Source organism: Herpailurus yagouaroundi, unplaced genomic scaffold (assembly GCF_014898765.1).
Source record: "Herpailurus yagouaroundi ecotype Mexico unplaced genomic scaffold, PumYag 100, whole genome shotgun sequence".
Taxonomy (NCBI): domain Eukaryota; kingdom Metazoa; phylum Chordata; class Mammalia; order Carnivora; family Felidae; genus Herpailurus; species Herpailurus yagouaroundi.
The window spans coordinates 42,828,092-42,847,437 of record NW_024412391.1 but is presented as its reverse complement, the minus strand read 5'-3'; the positions used below and the strand labels follow the sequence as shown (position 1 = coordinate 42,847,437).

The 19,346-nt window shown below is 42.6% G+C and overlaps 1 protein-coding gene across 6 annotated transcripts in view; it reads left to right on the top strand.

Moving 5' to 3' along the window:
* Positions 1 to 19,346, top strand: part of CREB5 (cAMP responsive element binding protein 5) — a 400,548-nt gene that overhangs the window by 62,787 nt on the left and 318,415 nt on the right. For 3 of the 6 annotated variants that reach the window (XM_040472368.1, XM_040472370.1, XM_040472369.1), the window contains 2 exons: positions 10,430 to 10,501; positions 14,847 to 14,940. In XM_040472368.1, coding sequence (XP_040328302.1) covers positions 10,430 to 10,501; positions 14,847 to 14,940 — 166 coding nt within the window. Of the gene's footprint in view, positions 1 to 3,484; positions 3,504 to 10,429; positions 10,502 to 14,846; positions 14,941 to 19,346 lie in introns of those variants that run through there. The other 3 variants (XM_040472371.1, XM_040472372.1, XM_040472374.1) reach the window with 3 other exon arrangements.

Below are 19,346 nucleotides of genomic sequence, written 5' to 3'. Positions count from 1 at the left end.
ACAAGTTTAATGGTCCTTAACTGTGGTGACCTTGTGCTGAGAGGCGGACTTGAGTTTTCTTACTCTGCCCCCTTGTGAGCTCAGTATTCTCCTCTGGGTTACATTAGGAACTAGGCATCAGTTTTGAGTGTTTGAACTAGTTTATGGGGATGAAATCATCTCTGTAATGTGTGTATGAATATGTACGTATAAGCACACACACCCCAACTTCTTAGTAAGAAAACAGGCCAAGAGAAAAAAAGTGTGTGTGTGTGTGTGTGTGTGTGTGTGTGTGTGTATTTGGCCTATTAACACATTTTCTTATTGAAAACTTTTTTTGAGGAGGCCAGTATTCCCTAGTAAGTGTTCTGTGAGCTGATGACTGATGGTACCGGCACATGAAAACAGAATTTAGAAGCTTGTGGTGTTCTCTACTTAAATTAAAAAAATTTTTTTTCAACGTTTATTTATTTATTTTTGGGACAGAGAGAGACAGAGCATGAACGGGGGAGGGTCAGAGAGAGAGGGAGACACAGAATCTGAAACAGGGTCCAGGCTCCGAGCCATCAGCCCAGAGCCTGACGCGGGGCTCGAACTCCCGGACCGTGAGATCGTGACCTGGCTGAAGTCGGACGCTTAACCGACTGCGCCACCCAGGCGCCCCTCTACTTAAATTTTAAAAAGAAAAAAAAAAACACGCTCTTTTTGATGGGACTATCCTCAGCATTAATATAAAACCAACAGGCAATTATCAGGAGTGAAAAGGCATCTGAGAAAGAGCCATATTTCCACCGTGGGCCAATGCTTTATTTTGCTTCTGTTGAGTCAACACTGCTTAAAACGGTGTGGTAAGTTAACTGGAGAGTGGGGACTGTAGGTAGCCAAACCAGGTAATTTATTTAAAAAAAAAAAAAATCTAGGTAGCTTATACAAGCTTACTCATCTGTCTCCTCTGTGGATTGAACCTGAAAGGGTATGCTTATGCTTAGTTAAAATTTTGGCAACTGTCCCCACCCCTGCTCCACTAGGAGAGGGAGTGATAATTTCACACGCTTTCTTGAATATTCATAAAGTTTTCATTGGCATTGAATTTAGCCTCATCCTAAGCTTAACTGGGTTAAGTTTTTCAGAGCTCTTTGAAAAGTAGAGAGAGGTGGATATGCCTTCAGTCCCTTATTTTCATTTCCTCTATTGTGTGCGGGCTTTGTTTTACGGTCTCACTCTTACTGTCCTCTTATCTGCTTTTTGTCTGGGAACCAGGAGGCACGGGCCAGGGGGCAGTGGTGCTCCTGCTATTATCACCCTTGCAAAAGCTGCACTGTGGGGTGTTGGATCAGGAGACTTCGGTACCACACTGTGCCTGTCGTTCTGCAATTTGCAGAATGTTTCACAGCCCTGCCCTCCACCTGTTAACTGCCAACGGGGATCCCAGGAACAGAGGCACCTAACAATTGGCTTCACATATTTCCGCATCCCCTTTCCGGACCAGGCAAAGAAAGTATGCCTTCCCTAGGAAGGCAGAGGAAGACGTGCCTTTTGCTAGTATTCAGAGAGCGAACCCTACTAGAATGACGGCAGCATCTTCAGATGACATAAGGGTTTTGCCTTCACATGGCCTTTAAGTGACCCGCTAGGACCGTCCAATGTTCACATGCTTGACATTTGAAGCATAGTGTGTCAGGAATCTGAATCAAGTCTTTGAGTGTATTTTTACCTTGTGTCCAACTGACGCCGTGAGGTGTAACAGGCTCTGAACGCAAAACTGCCGGCTACTTTACATGGAACTGGGAAATGCCCAGCTTTCTGTTGGAGTCCAGGGGAAAAGTACCTAGTTCCATATGATCATTTGCAAATGTCTTTGAATAGTAAGTCAGTAATAGTAATCTTAAAATGAAATAATCTCTTACCAGGCCTTGCAGAAAGTAGTGAGGTCTGGCATGATCACCACTGTGTTTATATACACTCTTAAATTTTGTAGTTCAGATTCACGCACAAGAAGAAAACTCACATGTAAAGTATTATTGCAGCCCTTAGGTGGACTAAACGTATTGTGTTGCTTGGGGATACAAGGATATTTATATAGAATGGAGATACAAAGAAAACGACTCTCCCCGATAAAAATTATTTGAAAGTGTGAAAAGAAAACCAACTAGAATGTTGTGATTTTCCAGACCATTTAAAAATATGCATTGTTTATAAACACAGTTTTAAAAGCCAATATACCCAAACATCTCAAAAATTATCCAGAGGCAGAGCAGAATTATTTGGGATGTGTTGTAATTCTAAAAAAGGCAGCTTTTACCGTAGTAGAGCAAAAAGGGAGAAGAAAGAACTATACTGCTGACTTTTTCCTGATTTTCTAAACAGGCTGCTTTTGACTTGTAGAAAAATATATACCCAGTTTTGCAGTCAATCTCTTTGCCGTTAGAGTTTTTCCTTTCAGGATTTTAGGGGGCAGTTGTTTTAAATTGCAGTGGAAGAGGGGGCGCCTGGGTGGCCCATTTGGTTGGGCATCCGACTTCAGCTCAGATCATGATCTCACATTTTGTGGGTTCGAGCCCCGTGTCGGGCTCTGTGCTGACAGCTCAGAGCCTGGAGCCTGCTTCGGATTCTGTGTCTCCTTCTCTCTCTGCCTCTCCCCCACTTGTGCTCTGTCTCTCTCTGTCTCTCAAAAATAAATCAATGAAAAAATTTTTTTTTAAATTGCAGTGGAAGACTTTCTGGAAAGGTAAAGATGACCATGTCAACGAAACCCCGGATCCCTTCTTATTCCAATTTAACTTTTCTTTTCTTTTCTTTTCTTTTCTTTTCTTTTCTTTTCTTTTCTTTTCTTTTCTTTTCTTTTCTTTTCTTTTCTTTTTTCTCCTTTCATTGCTTTTCTCTTCAGTGTGTTCTTACTGGGAGCAGGTAAAAAGGCAGAGTTTGCTGCCTTCAGCATGTCTTCTGAGGTTGTCCTCAGTTAGAAATAAGTCAGCTGATTTGGTTCCATTTAATACTTCCTGAGAATCTCTGTCCTAGCGCTTTGTTAACCACATGCATGCCAAATACACTTTTTTTTTTAGAGATAGAGTGTGCCCTGCAAAAAAAGAAACAAAAATATCATGCTCCATGGGAGCAAGAAGAGGAGGACCTGAATACACACTTTTAGGCACAGACACACACGCCGTGGTGACTTTTTCAGCGCTGCACCTCGAGTGCCCAACACTGATGCTTTTAGCAAATACGTTCTGAACTATTGAACCCGTCGATAGGAAAGCTGTAAGGCAGGACTGTGCAAAACATAAGTAGAAATTAGCCAGCAACTTTGAAAAGAGGCCTCGTATCCAAAGAAACATATGGAAAACTTAAAAAAAAAAAAAAAAAAGAGGAATCTAACATATGAAAACCCAGTCCCACTGGAATGTTTTTTCATACACAGTATAAACGCCACATAAATAAAACCGCAAAGCTCTGCAGGCGTACATGAGTGGATGTGAGCCCCCAGCACCCTCCTGTTCGGGCCTCCGATGGGGAGTAAAGCCTGGGTGAGTTTCCAGAGACAAAAACTGCTTGGAAATCCTTCCTCCTGGGAACGGGGGCCCTGGTTCCAAGGAGACTTTGGCCAGTCCCTTAGCGTAGCCTGACGCAGTGTGCGAAACAGTCCTCCTTAAGTCTGTGATTCAGGTTGTAAGACTCTGAACTTTGGGGATACCGGTGGATGGCAAACATGTTTTAAGGACAAAGATTTTCCGGTTTGAGCAGAAGAGTAAGAAGTAACTGTAGCGGTACGTGTAAAGTTTAGGACTTCCGGGGGAAGAGTACTGGCCGTTCACTGCCCAGCAGCACACCCCCTTCTCGCCACGTCCTGGTGAAATTTTCACTTAGGAGGTACGGTCCCACTGTTGGTCTTGTTCCCTGTGTAAATCTCTGGTTCGAAAACTTTGCGGCATTCAAGGCGTGTCAAGCTTGAGGGCTGAAATGTCACTTTAAAAGCGGGGGTTAAAAAGGTCACACAGCTGCAAATAATAATAGCCCAATGAAATTCAGATTCTAGCTGCAGCCCACTTCAAGAATAACACCGAGACAGGAAACAAGCCTACTAGATATTTTTTCCCAGTAAGGCTAGGAAGAATACAGCTGATAAAATGTGTGTATGCACACATGGTCATGTGCGTGTGTGTGTGTGTGTGCGCGCGTGTGTGTATGAGACAGAGAGACAGACACACAAAGAGAGATGGAGAAAGACATAGAAGACAAGCCAGAGACACAGAGAAATAGGCACACAAAGAGAAAGAGTTTTAGACAGCGAAGATACAGGAAAAAAAGAGAGACCTACACAGAAAGGCAGAAAGGGATACAAGGACACACTCACAAAATAACTGATTTTCTTGGACTTAAATTCAAGGGTGTTTATTTTTCTATTTGACAGTATGATATTAAGGTTAGAAAACTAGAGGTATATTGGAAATAATTAGCTTCCACGAATTGTTTTTTCATATGGTATCTCTTTGAATGGTCTGATTTTACAATGCTTTCCTAAATGGTCATGTTTTATAGATGAGCAAAGGAGATAGTGAAAGGTACAATATCCTTCACAAAGAAAGAAAGTCTTAGCCCCACACTGGATATAAAATTCTCTTCCAGGAGCTAGCCGTGTGTTGGGAAAACCATCCTGCCTCCTTGAATTTCTGTTGGGTTATTATTATGTGTGGCTCTTTGCCTTTCTGACCAATATGTTGAGAGAAATACTTGTTTTTTTCAGAAGCATGAAGTACATATTGGCTATGCACTTAACTAATGTAGTTAATGAGCAACTTTTGTTTCCAGAAACAAAGACTGATCTGCTCTCACACAGCTTGACTAACTCGAGATGCTCCTGTTTGTTAGCTGTCCTCAGCACTGTAGGAAGGACCTATTTTCCCTTCTAGAACCTTTTTGGCAATCTTGTAAGCTCAGCAAGGTAGCGAGGTCTCTTTCACATGAGTCCTGTCCAGAAGGCTCTTTCCACACTCGCAGTAGGCCAATAAATGTCGACAGATGTTATTAACTTCATATTAAAATTCCAGCCCCCCCTTCAGATCTATAATCCATTCATGGTCAGATTAACAATGTCAGAGCTGATGGGGACATATCAATATTGTCATTAGTGCTCATTTGTATGTAAACTTCAGTTTGCATTTTTGAAGCTCCCATAACTTTCGGCGTTGATAAAAGTGCATACAGATTTTCAGATGAAAACAACGTTGTTAGTGTCTTGATATTTCAAATCTTGTGTCACTGTATGAATCTGTCTGCTGTTACTGGAAGAAATTTGTTCCATTCTAAGGTTAGAGACCTGAGATTGGAGTTTGGTGTTAACTAAGGATCAGTATCAGCTTCCTATGATTCAGACAGGGAAGCATCACTCTTGGCTGATTATAGCAAACTTCGTTGATGTAGGTTTTTTCCCTTTGAGCTCGGTTGTTGCCCTTGCTTAAAATACATATTTATAGAAATTTGTGTAGACTGTCCAAGTTTTTGGTAACATTTGTTTTTTTGCAATATTTGCCTTTCATGAAATGGTAATTCCAAGTATATCTCTAAATGCCTGGCAAAGCATTTGAATGGATTGCATCAGCCATTGTGGAAGATTTCCCATTTTAGACCAGGAGGAATTTGTGGGGTCAAACACTGAACAATGAAAGAGATTCTTGCTCATTTCAAGGCTGAGGAATCCAGTGGCAGTTGAGGGTTTGAATTGTAAATCAAGCCTGTCATCTCCTTGTCAACTGGGAAAAACCTCTACTCACTTTATGTACTATTAGGGTTTGTTATTAGGGTTTTGTGTTGTTTTCCAAAAATTTGAAGGGAAATTAGACTCATAAGGCATTTGTTCTAAGTGAACATTGAATCTGAACTTTGGAGAAGAGGAACAAAAAATAGAGCTGTTTAGAAACTCCTAAATGATTAGATAGTGTCTGCCACAATTATGACTGTATCTAACCAAATTTATGGGGTCACTCAGTGTTTCTCAACGGGTGCTCTGTAGGGATCATAAGTAGCCAGCACATGGCTAAGAGACTGGTCTTCAGTGGCGTCACTGTCTATGGCAATATTAACAGACCGAACTTAGAGTGAATTAAGACGCTTACATGTGAAATTTAATGGAAACTAGCCTCATCTCAGTGTTTTCACCAAAAGCAACTTTGACATCTTTTTTCATGAAGTCTGGTGAACTGTCTTCCCTGGCCATAACTGAGAACGAGTGAAACAAGGGGTCTGCACAACCTCTCGCCTTGCTGAAAATTTGGTTCTGGGCCCAAAAGTTTGAGAACCACTGCCTTAGGAGTAGAGAAAAGGCAAGCTGTTTGGGGTGGTTTATGATGATGATTCAGGATTCATTATCCATTCCACAAATATTTATTGAACGCCTACCATGTCAACTCTACACAGTGGAGCCTGGGGTATGGCGACTGCCAAACAAAACTGGGTTCATTAAAATGTCCCAGCTGGTAAAACAGCAGAATGGGAAATAAGAGGTTGAGGCATGACTTCGGAGGCCCTAATGCAGAGCAAGCTGGCTAAAATCATGTCTGAGTGATTTGCCCCACTCAGTGGATGATAAGAAGAAAAAGATTTGCGGGGCTTTCGTAGGAGTCCGTTGGGGAGAATAGTGATCACACTCTTTGCTGGAAGAGAACCATAATAATAGACCATAAAAAGAGACCTGGTTCTTCACTAATACATCAGACCAGATCGTACTAGTTGATAAAAGTAATGAAGCCCATGTGGCAGAGCGGTACCATTTAGTAAAACCATCACAAACACCCACACAGCAAGCAATGAGCAAGGGCGTGCTGTTTGCCGAGGGTTGAATGTGGGAACTGCAGTGCGTCAAAATAAAGCAGTTGAGGTTCACACACTTCTGTAAACACACCCACTCACCGTAGACTTTATTAATCACTTAAGCCTATTTTATTTTAGCAACTGCCATTTTACCCTAGGACTTTCATTCCGGCACCGTGTTGCCAAAACATTTGGGCCGTGGGATCCGTAGCATATGATAAATTAGTACAGCTTCATTCATGTTTAAAACATAGAATGATAAAATGACAGTAGCACCTCAGTTGAATATACTGCTGACTGACAGCTAAACTATTTGAAGGCAACCTGTATTTCTCTGATTAATCATATGGCTGTAAACGTAACATCCATACCATGATGGCTCAATAAGACAGAGTAAATCTCTACGGCTGGGGCCTATTCCGCCTTCAAGCATCCACACCATAGTCTAAGTCCGTGACATCTGCTGCAGCTCCTATGCACGTTACCCATTGGTTATGGCACATTGTAGCCAACAATTAAGATAAAATAGCTCATGCTGATACCAACCAGAATTGCTAGATTATTCCCATTGTAGGCTTGAACTTACGGAGAAAGTCGGCATTTTGGTGAACCAGCGTGTGGGGTAGAGTTGTGATTATGGTAGAAAAATACTTTCTTCTCATACTTACCTGGCAGGGCTTGGCCCATCTCTCTCCTCACTTTGGCTTTTTAGTGAATCTCTTTCAACCTTCAGTAGTGGCACTTCCAGTCTTGACCACTGCTATTAGTTGGACATTAATCTAATTATTATCACTAATTACTACTTCTGGACGTATGCCGTAAATGCGTTTATATGGAGCTTTCCCTTTTTACTGTCAGATAATCTTAGTATTGGTTTTCTTTTGTTGTATTGGCATTCTTTTGTTACCTTAGCGACTAAAAGTCTTAGGTGGCATCCAAGGAAGACTCACCTTATAGCAGATTCTCCTTTATAAGTAGAGAATAGTTAACGTTATGGTGAGGATTAAGTAACACTTGTCCACAGAACCTCCCCCACCAGCCACCTCCAAACACACACACACACACACACACACACACACACACACCCCACACACACACCCTTAAATACAGAGACCTTTCGGGGCGCCTGGGTGGCGCAGTCAGTTGGGCGTCCGACTTCAGCCAGGTCACGATCTCGCGGTCCGTGAGTTCGAGCCCCGCGTCGGGCTCTGGGCTGATGGCTCGGAGCCTGGAGCCTGTTTCCGATTTTGTGTCTCCCTCTCTCTCTGCCCCTCCCCCGTTCATGCTCTGTCTCTCTCTGTCCCAAAAATAAATAAAAAAACGTTGAAAAATAAATAAATAAATACAGAGACCTTTCTCCATAATTTGGGCATGTCTTACAGGCCTCCTCACTGATCAGTGTGATACAGGAATGAAGGAGCCGAAGATTATGTTCATAGCCTTATTGTAAAGAGGGGGAATTGAGGCCTGAAGCAATTAAATGACCCAGCCCCAGTTAGGCAGATCATGGTCACAGAGACAGAAACGTTCCAGGAAGGCATTTAAAAATTTACTAGAGGGGCGCCTGGGTGGCGCAGTCGGTTGAGCGTCCGACTTCAGCCAGGTCACGATCTCGCAGTCCGTGAGTTCGAGCCCCGCGTCGGGCTCTGGGCTGATGGCTCAGAGCCTGGAGCCTGTTTCCGATTCTGTGTCTCCCTCTCTCTCTGCCTCTCCCCCGTTCATGCTCTGTCTCTCTCTGTCCCAAAAAAATAAAATAAATGTTAAAAAAAAATTTAAAAAATAAAAATTTACTAGAAAGACAAAGCATATTTAATTAATGGATAACTCAGTTACTCTGTTGTTTTTTTCTATCTTGGATCAAAACCACTTTCTCACCCTTTATTTTGAGGCTTAGAAGTGAATCAGCATTCACAGGGGACAGAAGGGATGCTCTGTGATAAGTGATTTGAGAAGTCATTTTAATTGCTCATGACTTTCCTCAGACGGGGACAAGTGGAAAGCTCCTAAAGATACTTGTTTTTTTACTTCTCATTCCACATATAATAGAGTAAAATCATTTAAGCAATACATCTGACCCAGGAAAGCTATAAAATGATGCTAAGTTGCTGCGTTGGTAAGTGACCAGTGGGCAGTCAATCCAGACACAGATCGGAAAGGGTATTTACTGAGTGAAAATTGTATGAAGAGGAAGCAGTGTGAAGAAGAATTTGCATTTGTAAATTTGTTTTGTTTTTTAATATCTGACCAGGAGTGTTGCCTAAGGCAAGTCTTTTCGCTTGGTATTTCAGAAAAGTGAAAGCGTGCACCTGTTTCCCAAAGAATAGATATGAAGTCTGTTAGTGTTTGGGGCAAGGGTATAGTGACAGACAGATTAGCGTTGGGTTTTTTTTGCAAGATAATAAAGCTTCCTTGGACAAAGGGTAACTATTTCTTGAGTAGAAGCAGAGTTCCCTCTTTCAAGGGTGATGGTGACTTGGGACTCCTTTGGTATCACCTGCAGGTACCATTTTAAGGAAGCAAGTTCCTTCCTGTGCTTCAGAGATAAAGCAATAGGCTTTAGTCCATGAGTCCCTGAGAGAGCCACGTCCCGCCAGCAGCACACGTAGCTTATTTAAACTCAACTCTAAAATTGGCAAGAAAGAAAGGTGTGACTTAGAAGACGGTTTAAATTGTGAAACTTAAATTTGCATAGTACTTCATGATGTCTAAAAAATTTTTATGTTGCTGTATAGATCGGTAACCACAAAACCACGTGTATGTACTTTTATCGGGTTGGGGGAGGATTTGTCAAGGTGATTTTGATTATGCTCAAGTTTTGCCTCATAAGCTTCCCTCAGAACCTCACCCCTACATAAGAAAAGACCCACACTCGAATTTAACCTATGCCTGAGACCGTAACGTAAGATTTCTCCCCACAAAGCTACCTTACGCCAGATAACAGCTGCAGATCAGATGGGCGATGGCCTTAATGTAATATTGATTTCAAATCAGCCTGTGCAACCAAATTAACAAAATATCCCAGGTGACGTTTTCCGTCTTTTCTTATTTCTGTTTCTCCCTGCATAACTCGGGTACTTTTTGTGGAGGCATCCGTGAATGCCTGAGATGAAAGGGAATTTAAGATCACGGCTCACCACTGGGGTCATTTGCTGAGCTGGCTGCAGGGCTATTTTGCATCCTGTGGCTGTCCTGAAGCTTGGTGGGGCGATCATGGGTGAATTATGTGACTGCTGCTCAGGGTTGGTCACCACACTGGTGACACCCCCATTCGCTTCCTCCTCTCCCGCCAACTCCAAAGGGCAGGTGTGAACTTTACTTTGGAATCTTCTTGCGCAGGTGCGGTCTTACCAGGCAGTAACATAGTCCAGGTGGTTTTCCAGAGGCAGAATCTCTGCTGCACAGCCCCATGGCATTTTTCTTCAAAGTACAATAAATACGCACTCAAGCGAACAATAGGAAGGCAGACTGCAGGAAGCCTGATGAACTTCAGCGGGACCTGTGCTCACGTTAACGTTTATCTTGTCTAATTTGGGGGTTGGCATTGCAAGGGGCTCCGAGCAATCGCCTTTCTCATGTTTCTTAGGTAGAAGCAGGAGATATTCATGGCTTTCTGTTTTCCTTCCTCCCTCTCCCCGTGACCCTTCAGATTTATGAGGAATCCAAGATGAATTTGGAGCAGGAGAGGCCGTTTGTCTGCAGTGCCCCAGGCTGTTCGCAGGTGAGTGTGAGAATCCTTTGGTCTGTTTTGCCAGAGACTACCTGCCTTCTGACAGGAAAGCAGCTCTCACTTGCCAATCATGCCTGCTGTGGGTTTGCTTTCTTCACCAAGATGTCGTCAAAGCCCCCGTCACCATCCCCGCCCCCCATCATCTTCCTCATCATTATTATTTTCTACTTTGAATAGTTTGAACTACTTCCCTCAAAGCCCCGTGAAATACATCAGCATTGGCCTCTTCCATCCTTAACTTTCCCCCTGGAAGTAAGCCAGACGCATCCTGCCCACCAGATGTTCAGGACTGTTATTTCAGAAAGGGGAGGGAGGACGCTGCTTTTACAATAGTCACTTGATATGGGGCCTTTGGATTACTGGTGGAATAGCTCACCATCAGAGCCGAACTCTGTTTTGTTTTGTTTTCCTCTTTGAGTAAAATAAACCCCCTATAACTCTTCTAGAACCCACAGTTTTTCCACTTATCTAAACCTCAAGAGGGGAGATTAAACATCAAACCTCTTTGCCTCCAATGGCTCCCATCAGGCAGAATCGTTGTGAGGATTAGATGAGATACTGCATGTGGAGTATTTAGTATAGGGCCTGCCCATAATAGGCGCTCTATTAATGTTCACCGTTGTTGCTACTACTGCTGTTGTAATTACGGACCGTGTGGCAGGATTTCCCAAGCTTGGCACTATTAGCACTTGGGGCTGAATGATTCTTCGTTGTGAGGGCTGTCCTGTGCGTGACAGGATGTTCGGCAGCCTCCCTGACCTCTCCCTTGGGGGCGAGGTCCCCTTGGGAGCCACCATGGCCCCCGGTTGAGAATGACTGCCCGATGGTTTGCGTTTTTGGCTTTAGCTTTGTTTCTTTTTGGACCTCTTCCCTTTCGGGTGTCCCCTGATTCTCGCTGATGCTCTCCCAGCCCGTTTTATGTGTTGCTATGAGCCGTCTTTTCTCCTTTTTGGAATCAGGCAGGGTATAAATAAATAATGCCACAGACGTGTGGTCACCGGTGTCAGACGCTGCTAGAGCCGGGGCAGTGAGAGGCTGAGCAGAGGCTGTTGGGTTTGGCTGTTGGGTTCTGGCGGGTGACCTATGAAAGAGGAGTCCGGGCGGGGACCAGGTTGGAAGGGATTAACGAGTGAGTGGGTGGTGAGGCAGTGGAGGTGGCCAGCATAGAGGACTCTTTCAAGAGCACCAGGGCATGACGGGAAACAGAGTGATATAATGGTAGTCTGAGAAGGAAGCAGCCTGAGAGAGGTTCTTTTTAAGCGAGAGGCTAGCCAGGCGGGGTTTAGTCTAGGACGCTGGTAGTGAAGGTTGAAGAGGTGAATTTCCAATGACCTTGAACTCAGTGAAGGAGCAGCCTTCTCCCCTGAGAAGGCTGAGTGGACCGGTTGGACAAAATGAGGCTTGAGGATTTCCATAGTTTCTAGGTTGCCCGGTGAAACTCCAAGCCTTCCCCCTCAACTCCTTGCCAAAGTTAAACGTAAAGATGCATCTGAAACTTGATGTTTTTATTTAATGTGTTTCTTTCTCTTGATAGGCTGTTTAAAAAAAAAAAAAAAATATGCGCAGCTTTCAGCTGAAGACGTGTTAGAATTGAGGAAATGTCATAGTTCCCTAGTGGTTCCAAGGGTCTCCCGGCGGAGTGTTAGCCAATCACGGTCAAGTCAATTGTTGTGATCATGGCATTTACGGTAATGACCGTCCAGAGCCTGGGAACCTGCATAGAGAAGAAAGGATGGCTGGGGATTGGAAAGGGGAGAGTAAATATGAGTTACCAGTGCTTGTGCTGCATTGGGGGTGATGTTTCCCCCTTTTCCCTCAATGGAAAGAAACTTTGCTGCATTAGGAATGGTCTACAGTACCTGGGAGGTTTTTTGTGTCACGGCTCCGTATACATTAGCTTTGTCCCAGAAGTCAAGAGAAACAAGCTTCTTTTGCTCTTTCTGATCTCACAGATTCCATTGTTAATTTCACTGCCCCTTTGCCCTCAGCATGAACATGTTTTGAGTTCCAGTGGCTTCTCTCAGCTGTGTACCTGTTGTAGACTCTACATTTTGGTTATTTACAATTTGCTGCTATATTCCTGGTAAATTAAAAAAAAAAAAAAAAACCCACGATGCCCTGTATTGTCTCTTTGGGGAGGGGTTTATAGTTAACATGGCATACTATGGAGATTATTGTCACTTAATAAGTATTGCGGTTAATATTCTATTATGGGCTGTTATTTTATGGAGCCAAAAAATGGCTTACAAATACGAAGTAAAGGCTATTGCCATGTTGTTTGTTGATTATATATATCACAGTAAAAATTAAAGTAAGGATTTTAGCAGAAAGACTAAGAAGTTTACCCTGTCTATAAACCACACATGGTAGTGTCCCATATTGTAAGGTGTTATAAAGGACCAAGAAAATAGATGAAACTTCATCAAAAACCCCTGTTGTTACAAATCAAACTTCTATGTAGTTAGAAATCTGACATAATTACCATGCTTTGCTGATTCTAAATGCGCCAATATATATGATACAAATAACAAATAAAGAAATGATTTGTATTCCCCAAACTACTTTTATTCCAAAGGATTTAGTGCAGTGAATTCCCTCATTCATATGAACCCAAATCTATACACGTTGCAAAGAAGATGCCTACCACGGTATGCAATAGTGATCGAAACTTCAAATGACTATCCCAAGGGACTGGGAAGCTCCAAGAGATTTTCTAAATTGTCAAGGATTCGGAAATGTTCAGCAGAGTTTATTGCCTTTGGTTGTATTTTCATTTGACTTTGGTAAAGCAGACACTTTGTTAAGTTCAGTTATCAAAAACATACCAGTCTGAGTCAGGGGAGGCTAGGATCTGCTCCAATAACAAATTATCCCGAAGCTTCAATAGCTTAAACCAACAATCGCTAATTTCAATTGCGCAAGCATCCATTTCTATCGGAGCTTGGCAGGACATTCTTCATAATCTTTTAGAATTCAAAAATGCTCTTCATATTCCTGCAGAGATTTAGGAAGATTGAGGAGCCACTATTTCTTATGTTGTAAGTTGCCAGACTAAAGGGGAGATGGTCTTGCACCACGAATTAGTTGCTGACATATGAGTAATGTGTCATTTCCATTCATGACTCCATGGGCAGAACGAGTCACATGGCCCCACCCAACCACAAGAGGGCCAGGAAATCCAGTCCCACTATATGACTAGAAGCCAGACAGCTGAAAACATTTGAGAGCTGCATTTTTGATAACCATAACATCATTCTTTGAAAATTAATAATAAAGTGTTGGTTTACGATACTGTACAGAGTATAGAATCCTAAAAATGATTTGCCATGTTACTATAAGTCATATATGTATACTTATAAAAGATCATATAATGAGTGTACAAAGTCGTCATCAACAGAAACGTTCCAAACAAATGGCATGTGCACATTTGTAGGTGTATGTATCAAATAGTTGAGCATGACGTGGAATTCCTTCCCAATGTCTGACATGAATCAAAATTCTTTTCCTACTTCATGCATTTCTCCTACTTTTGGTTAATCTATAGATAATGTGTAGCATACTTATTATGCCTTAGACTTAATTTTAGACAAAAGTTCCAAATAGTTTTGCGAAACTCCGGGGCTACTTAGGTCTAAATTCATTTTTTTTTTTTTTTCTACTTTGGACATGTTTTTCTCCCACGTAGAGGTAGAAATGAGAGAATTTTACTTGGCTTCTTTGGGAACATAAATAAACATTGAACATTCATTCAAACACTCGAATTCTTTGAAGGTATAGCATATTTCTATTGTATATATTACTTGAATACTTTCAATATTGTTCATTTCTTCTTTCTCATTGGTTCTTTAAACACAAAGTTAGGGTCTTCCTTCAGATGCATTTCCTCGTTCCTAAGGAAATATCTAATTTACTGATGAGTCATGACAGTTGACTATATTCGAAGACTATCTAGGAAGTAGAGGTTTTTAAAAGGAATTCCCAGAGAAGGAACGGGGAGCCAGAGATGATGGCAGGCAAAGGTCTCTATTTCTTATTACTCTTAAGCCAGATTTTACTGCAACTTAGTTAAGCCCCCGGTAAACTATAATGGCAATAATGATGCATATATTTGGGTGCAATTCAAAGGAACATCTCTGCCCATTTGCTTGCAAAAAATAATTTGTCATTTAACTTAGCATGCTTTCACACTTTTTCAGAACTAATTTTTTGTTTTGCCTGTCACATATGCAATGCTGAATACATCTCTTTCTCTGTGATGGCAAATATATGTTATAAAACTAAATGGCTCCTCTCCCCTCTTCCCACCCCCCCCCTTTTTTTTCTATTTGTCTGACAGCGCTTCCCAACAGAGGACCATCTGATGATTCATAGGCACAAGCATGAAATGACTTTGAAGTTTCCCTCAATAAAAACAGACAGTATGTTATCAGGTAAGGAGCCATCAAGCAAAAAGGCTTTGGGTGAACAGCATCAGCCGCACGGGAGATACTTGTTCAACTTATGATAGGATAGTTTCCAATGGCAAATGCCGTGCCTTGAAGACATATATTTCTAAGGTACAGCAGAGACTTAAAATAATGGTAAGCAAAAATGTAATCAGCTAATGTGGTCTTCACTCAAATAACTGGAGAGCTGGGACTTCTCATTTTCAGGAATGTAAAATGTTTATTACTATGAAAGTTGGCTCCATCTAAGTATTTTAAAAATCACATGCCTGTAATCAGTCAAGCAAAACATCTTCACTGAGCATTTGTGATGCACACTAAGCTGTCCTGAGCGCCATGGGAAGTGCCAAGATTGATACGATTTCCGTTCCTGAGGATGTCACAATGTCGTGGACGTGTGAAAATTTAGCCGCAAGGACTATGTTTCAGATGAGTGTTTGGAAAATGCCGTGTGACTTTTGCAGAAGGAACTTCCTCTCTTTCTCTCTCTCTCCCTCTCTCTCTCTCTCTCTCTCTCCTTTGCATTGTGGTGGTCAGTGAAAACTTTTTTAAAGAAACAGAGCCTGCCTCCTAAGTGGAAGATTAAATGAGATGATAATGCAGAGGAACGTAGCCAGTGTTCAGCAAATGTGAGCAGAAATAATAATAGCAATCCATCAAGTAATTGCTATTCCTTCCTATTTTTTTTTTTTTTAATTTTTTTTTTCAACGTTTATTTATTTTTGGGACAGAGAGAGACAGAGCATGAACGGGCGAGGGGCAGAGAGAGAGGGAGACACAGAATCGGAAACAGGCTCCAGGCTCCGAGCCATCCGCCCAGAGCCCGACGCGGGGCTCGAACTCGCGGACCGCGAGATCGTGACCTGGCTGAAGTCGGACGCCCAACCGACTGCGCCACCCAGGCGCCCCTATTCCTTCCTATTTTTGATAGGTGGTGGCGGTAAGTTAAAACAGAGTGCAGGGCCAGGAGTGGGCAAACTTGAACTCTAGCATGGGCTCTGACTCCACCGGCCAGATAACCCTGAGCCACATCAGTGAACCCTTTTGGGCCTCAGTTTCTTTCCACATAGAATGGGAATGATTTTATCTGCCCAGTCTATTTCACAGGCTTATTGTGAAGATCCAGTGAAAGAATGTCAGCGAAAGTGTTTCACAAACCCTGGCAGGGTAATCGAAGTGTTTCCTGTTACCCTTTTAGGCTAGAAATATTTCACCGAAGCCACTGTCTTCTTGGCATCATGAAAGAGATAATATGCCCATAAACATGCTTTAAATGATATCAGAAGAGAAATGGACTGCCCTGGCAGGCCTGGCTCATATAATTTCGCATTTCTATGGCACTTAAATTTTACGAGTATTTTATTATCCCTATTATTAGTAAATCCTCCAAGAGTTTTGTCAGACAGGTTATTATTACAAGTCATATTTTACTGATAGAGAAGAAGGGGCATAGGGAGATGGAGAAGCTCTCCCAGGCTTACCGCCGGGGGCAAAGACAAGGGTCCTTCGTTCTGCAGTCCTAGCCCACAGACTGGCATGGCCGCTGCATTGTCAGGCTTCAGCGGTTTGTATCAACAACCAGACAATCCTGGCGCCAGGGCCATCCACACGTCTCACAAACCCGCCAGTGACTCTTTAGTAGTGTGGATGTGCTGTGATTTAGAAGAATCTCGAGTCCAAAGGCAGTGTCTTTCCTTGCCTCCACCACCACCCGCCACCTCTCAGCCTCTTCGTTTGGATCGAACTAGTTGGCTCTTCAGAACTCGTTTCATCTTCCCTTACGTCTAGAAGCAGAGATGCAGAAGCGTAGATCTGCAAGAATTATAAAAGCCCAGAAGCGTTAGGAGGGATCGTCTGTTCTTTTGTTTTTATCGTTTCTTCTGTTCTGTCAGTTGTCTGTCATTCCCGTTATGAATCGGTGTGACTTTATCGTTAAACGATGAGCATATATATATATATGCAAGTAGCAGGGCTGGAGATGTTGCAATTCCCAATATTTAAATTTATCGGTTCTCCTCTGATTTTTCCCAAGTGGAAGCCCTCAAATAGGCTTCTTAGTGTTAGGACAGGGGGAGGTGTGTGTTAAGGAGTAGAAATGATGTGCAGATACTGCTGCTTAGTGGTAAGGACCAGGTAGTATCTTTCAGGTATACTGCTGGACTGGCCCCACGAGGAGCCCCATCCGAAGGTCCGAAAAAAAGGAACTAAGGATGTGTGAACACATATATTGCCTGTAAACAGATTTTATTTATTTATTTATTTATTTATTTATTTATTTATTTGGAGAGGGGAAGAAAGAGAGAGCGAGATCACGAGCTAGGGAGAGGGGCAGAGGGGAGAGAGAGAATCTTAAGCAGGCTCCACGGTCAGCACAGAGCCAGATGCAGGGCTCGATCCTACCACCCTGGGATCGTGACCTGAGCCGAAATCAAGAGTTGGATGCTCAACCAACTGAGATGCTCGGGTGCCCCTGGGGGCCACTTTTTTTTCTGTTGTTGCAATATCCAATTACACAAAATTTCATTTCAGATGAAGTGGAGCTTGACATAGAAAGAGAAAGTAGGGTATATATGTTTATTACTAATTTCAGAATATCTGGTTAACTTGTATTTTGGAAAATCACCTCCTCCTTCGTTAATTGCAAATACTATAGTTAGAGACATTAGTGAGATGCCACAGATAGGCTTTTTGAAGGTAAGTGTCCAAAGCGTTGTCAGATCTGAAATAATTTCCTGGCTTTGTCATAAAGTCCATTTTATTCATGCCAGGTACAACTTACTACTCAAGATGATTGTAAATGATCTGCGCCATGCCATAAGGCAGAGTAGTAAAAGTGACAGTCATGATGTTTTATTAGCATGAGTGCTCTTATGGATAGACAGTAAACATAAAACCTCAGTTTAAAGAGACAGTACCAGTTGGTACATGAATGGGGTGGTGGTGGTGGATTCTGAGCCAAAAACTTCTAGACCCTCCCACCTTGGCCCTCCCATCCTTATTTGATTCATGTGGTACATTTCCAGAGTCCCGATATGATGATGGACTTGAGTCTTTCCCTTTAGCTGTTCTTGTTGTGAGTGCAGATGATTTCATGGTGAGAGAGGTTGTGATATCAGAGATTTTTAGGGGCCAAGGCAGAAATGGGAGCCGACTGAGAACATTATACTGTCACATACAGGTTGTAAAATCACCAGCTATTATGCGACAAAAGATGTGTTTGGTTTGAAAATTATGATCAAGTTTTAGTATTAGAGCTAAAAGAGTATGGCGTTTGGGTCTATTTTAATGGTATTGTGATTACGCATTCAGGAATTCCTAAATCTCGCCCTGTCAGAAGCCCCAAACCCCACTTATTTACAGAGTTCCCAGGTCCTGTACAGGAAAAAGCCAAAATGGGAATCAAAGTGCAACTTTATTTATAGCCAGACAAGCAAATAATATTCCACATGAGAAGTGTGTGCATGCGTGTGTGTGTGCGCGCATATTGGGAGAGTATGGTGGAAATACTGACCTAGAAGATGACAGATTTTGCTTCCTGAAAAGATAGAGTTTGCTTCATGAAATTTAAGAGTGTTGCAGACCTTTACTCAAAAGGTAAAACCCAATCAACACCTCATCTGAGAAAGAGATACGCAAAACCACACCTTTAAACGCCTCCATGCAAGACATCATAGCCCAATTAATGCTGGAGGCAACTGGTGTGTGTACTTGGAAGGAAATTGGAACAGGCATCTGCTGAGGTGTGGAAAGAGGGGCTAAAGTTGTCTCTCCACCGTCACTTATTCATTCATTCAACAAACACTGAGTGTCTGCAAAGATCCTATTGTGCTAGGTGCTGGGGATGCGGCACTGAACACGACAGATGAGGCCCCACTTCCGTGGAACTTACTATACTCTGCTGGGGGTGGGGAGGAAGAGAGGTAATTGACGACACCCCTCCCCCCAGATTAATAAATAATGAGTTAGTGACAAGTGTGAAGATGAACCATGACAACGTGAAGTAAGTGTCTAACCGGCTGCTAAAGGAGGTCAGGAAAGGCCCCTCCACATTAGTGGCATTTCAACTAAGACCTGATGCTCAGCACTGTGGGCTCCAGTGTCCTTTCTCTTTGTCTTCTGAATATGTGGGGCTGAAAGTGGTGACCCCACAACACCAGATATGGTGCAGCCGAAACACACGGAAGAGAGGTGAGAGAGACTGGCTTCCTCATTCCGCCTTCCTTATTCCCATTCAATGCAGAGATCTACTGTAAATGACAGTAGAGTCCCTCAGAACCCCATTGGGTCCCTGGATTAAGTCTAGCATGAGGGACTATCTCTAATTCCAGGCTCTACACCTAATTCTCACCATGGAGAAAGCAAGAAACAAGAAATTCAGTGAAGTAGAACAT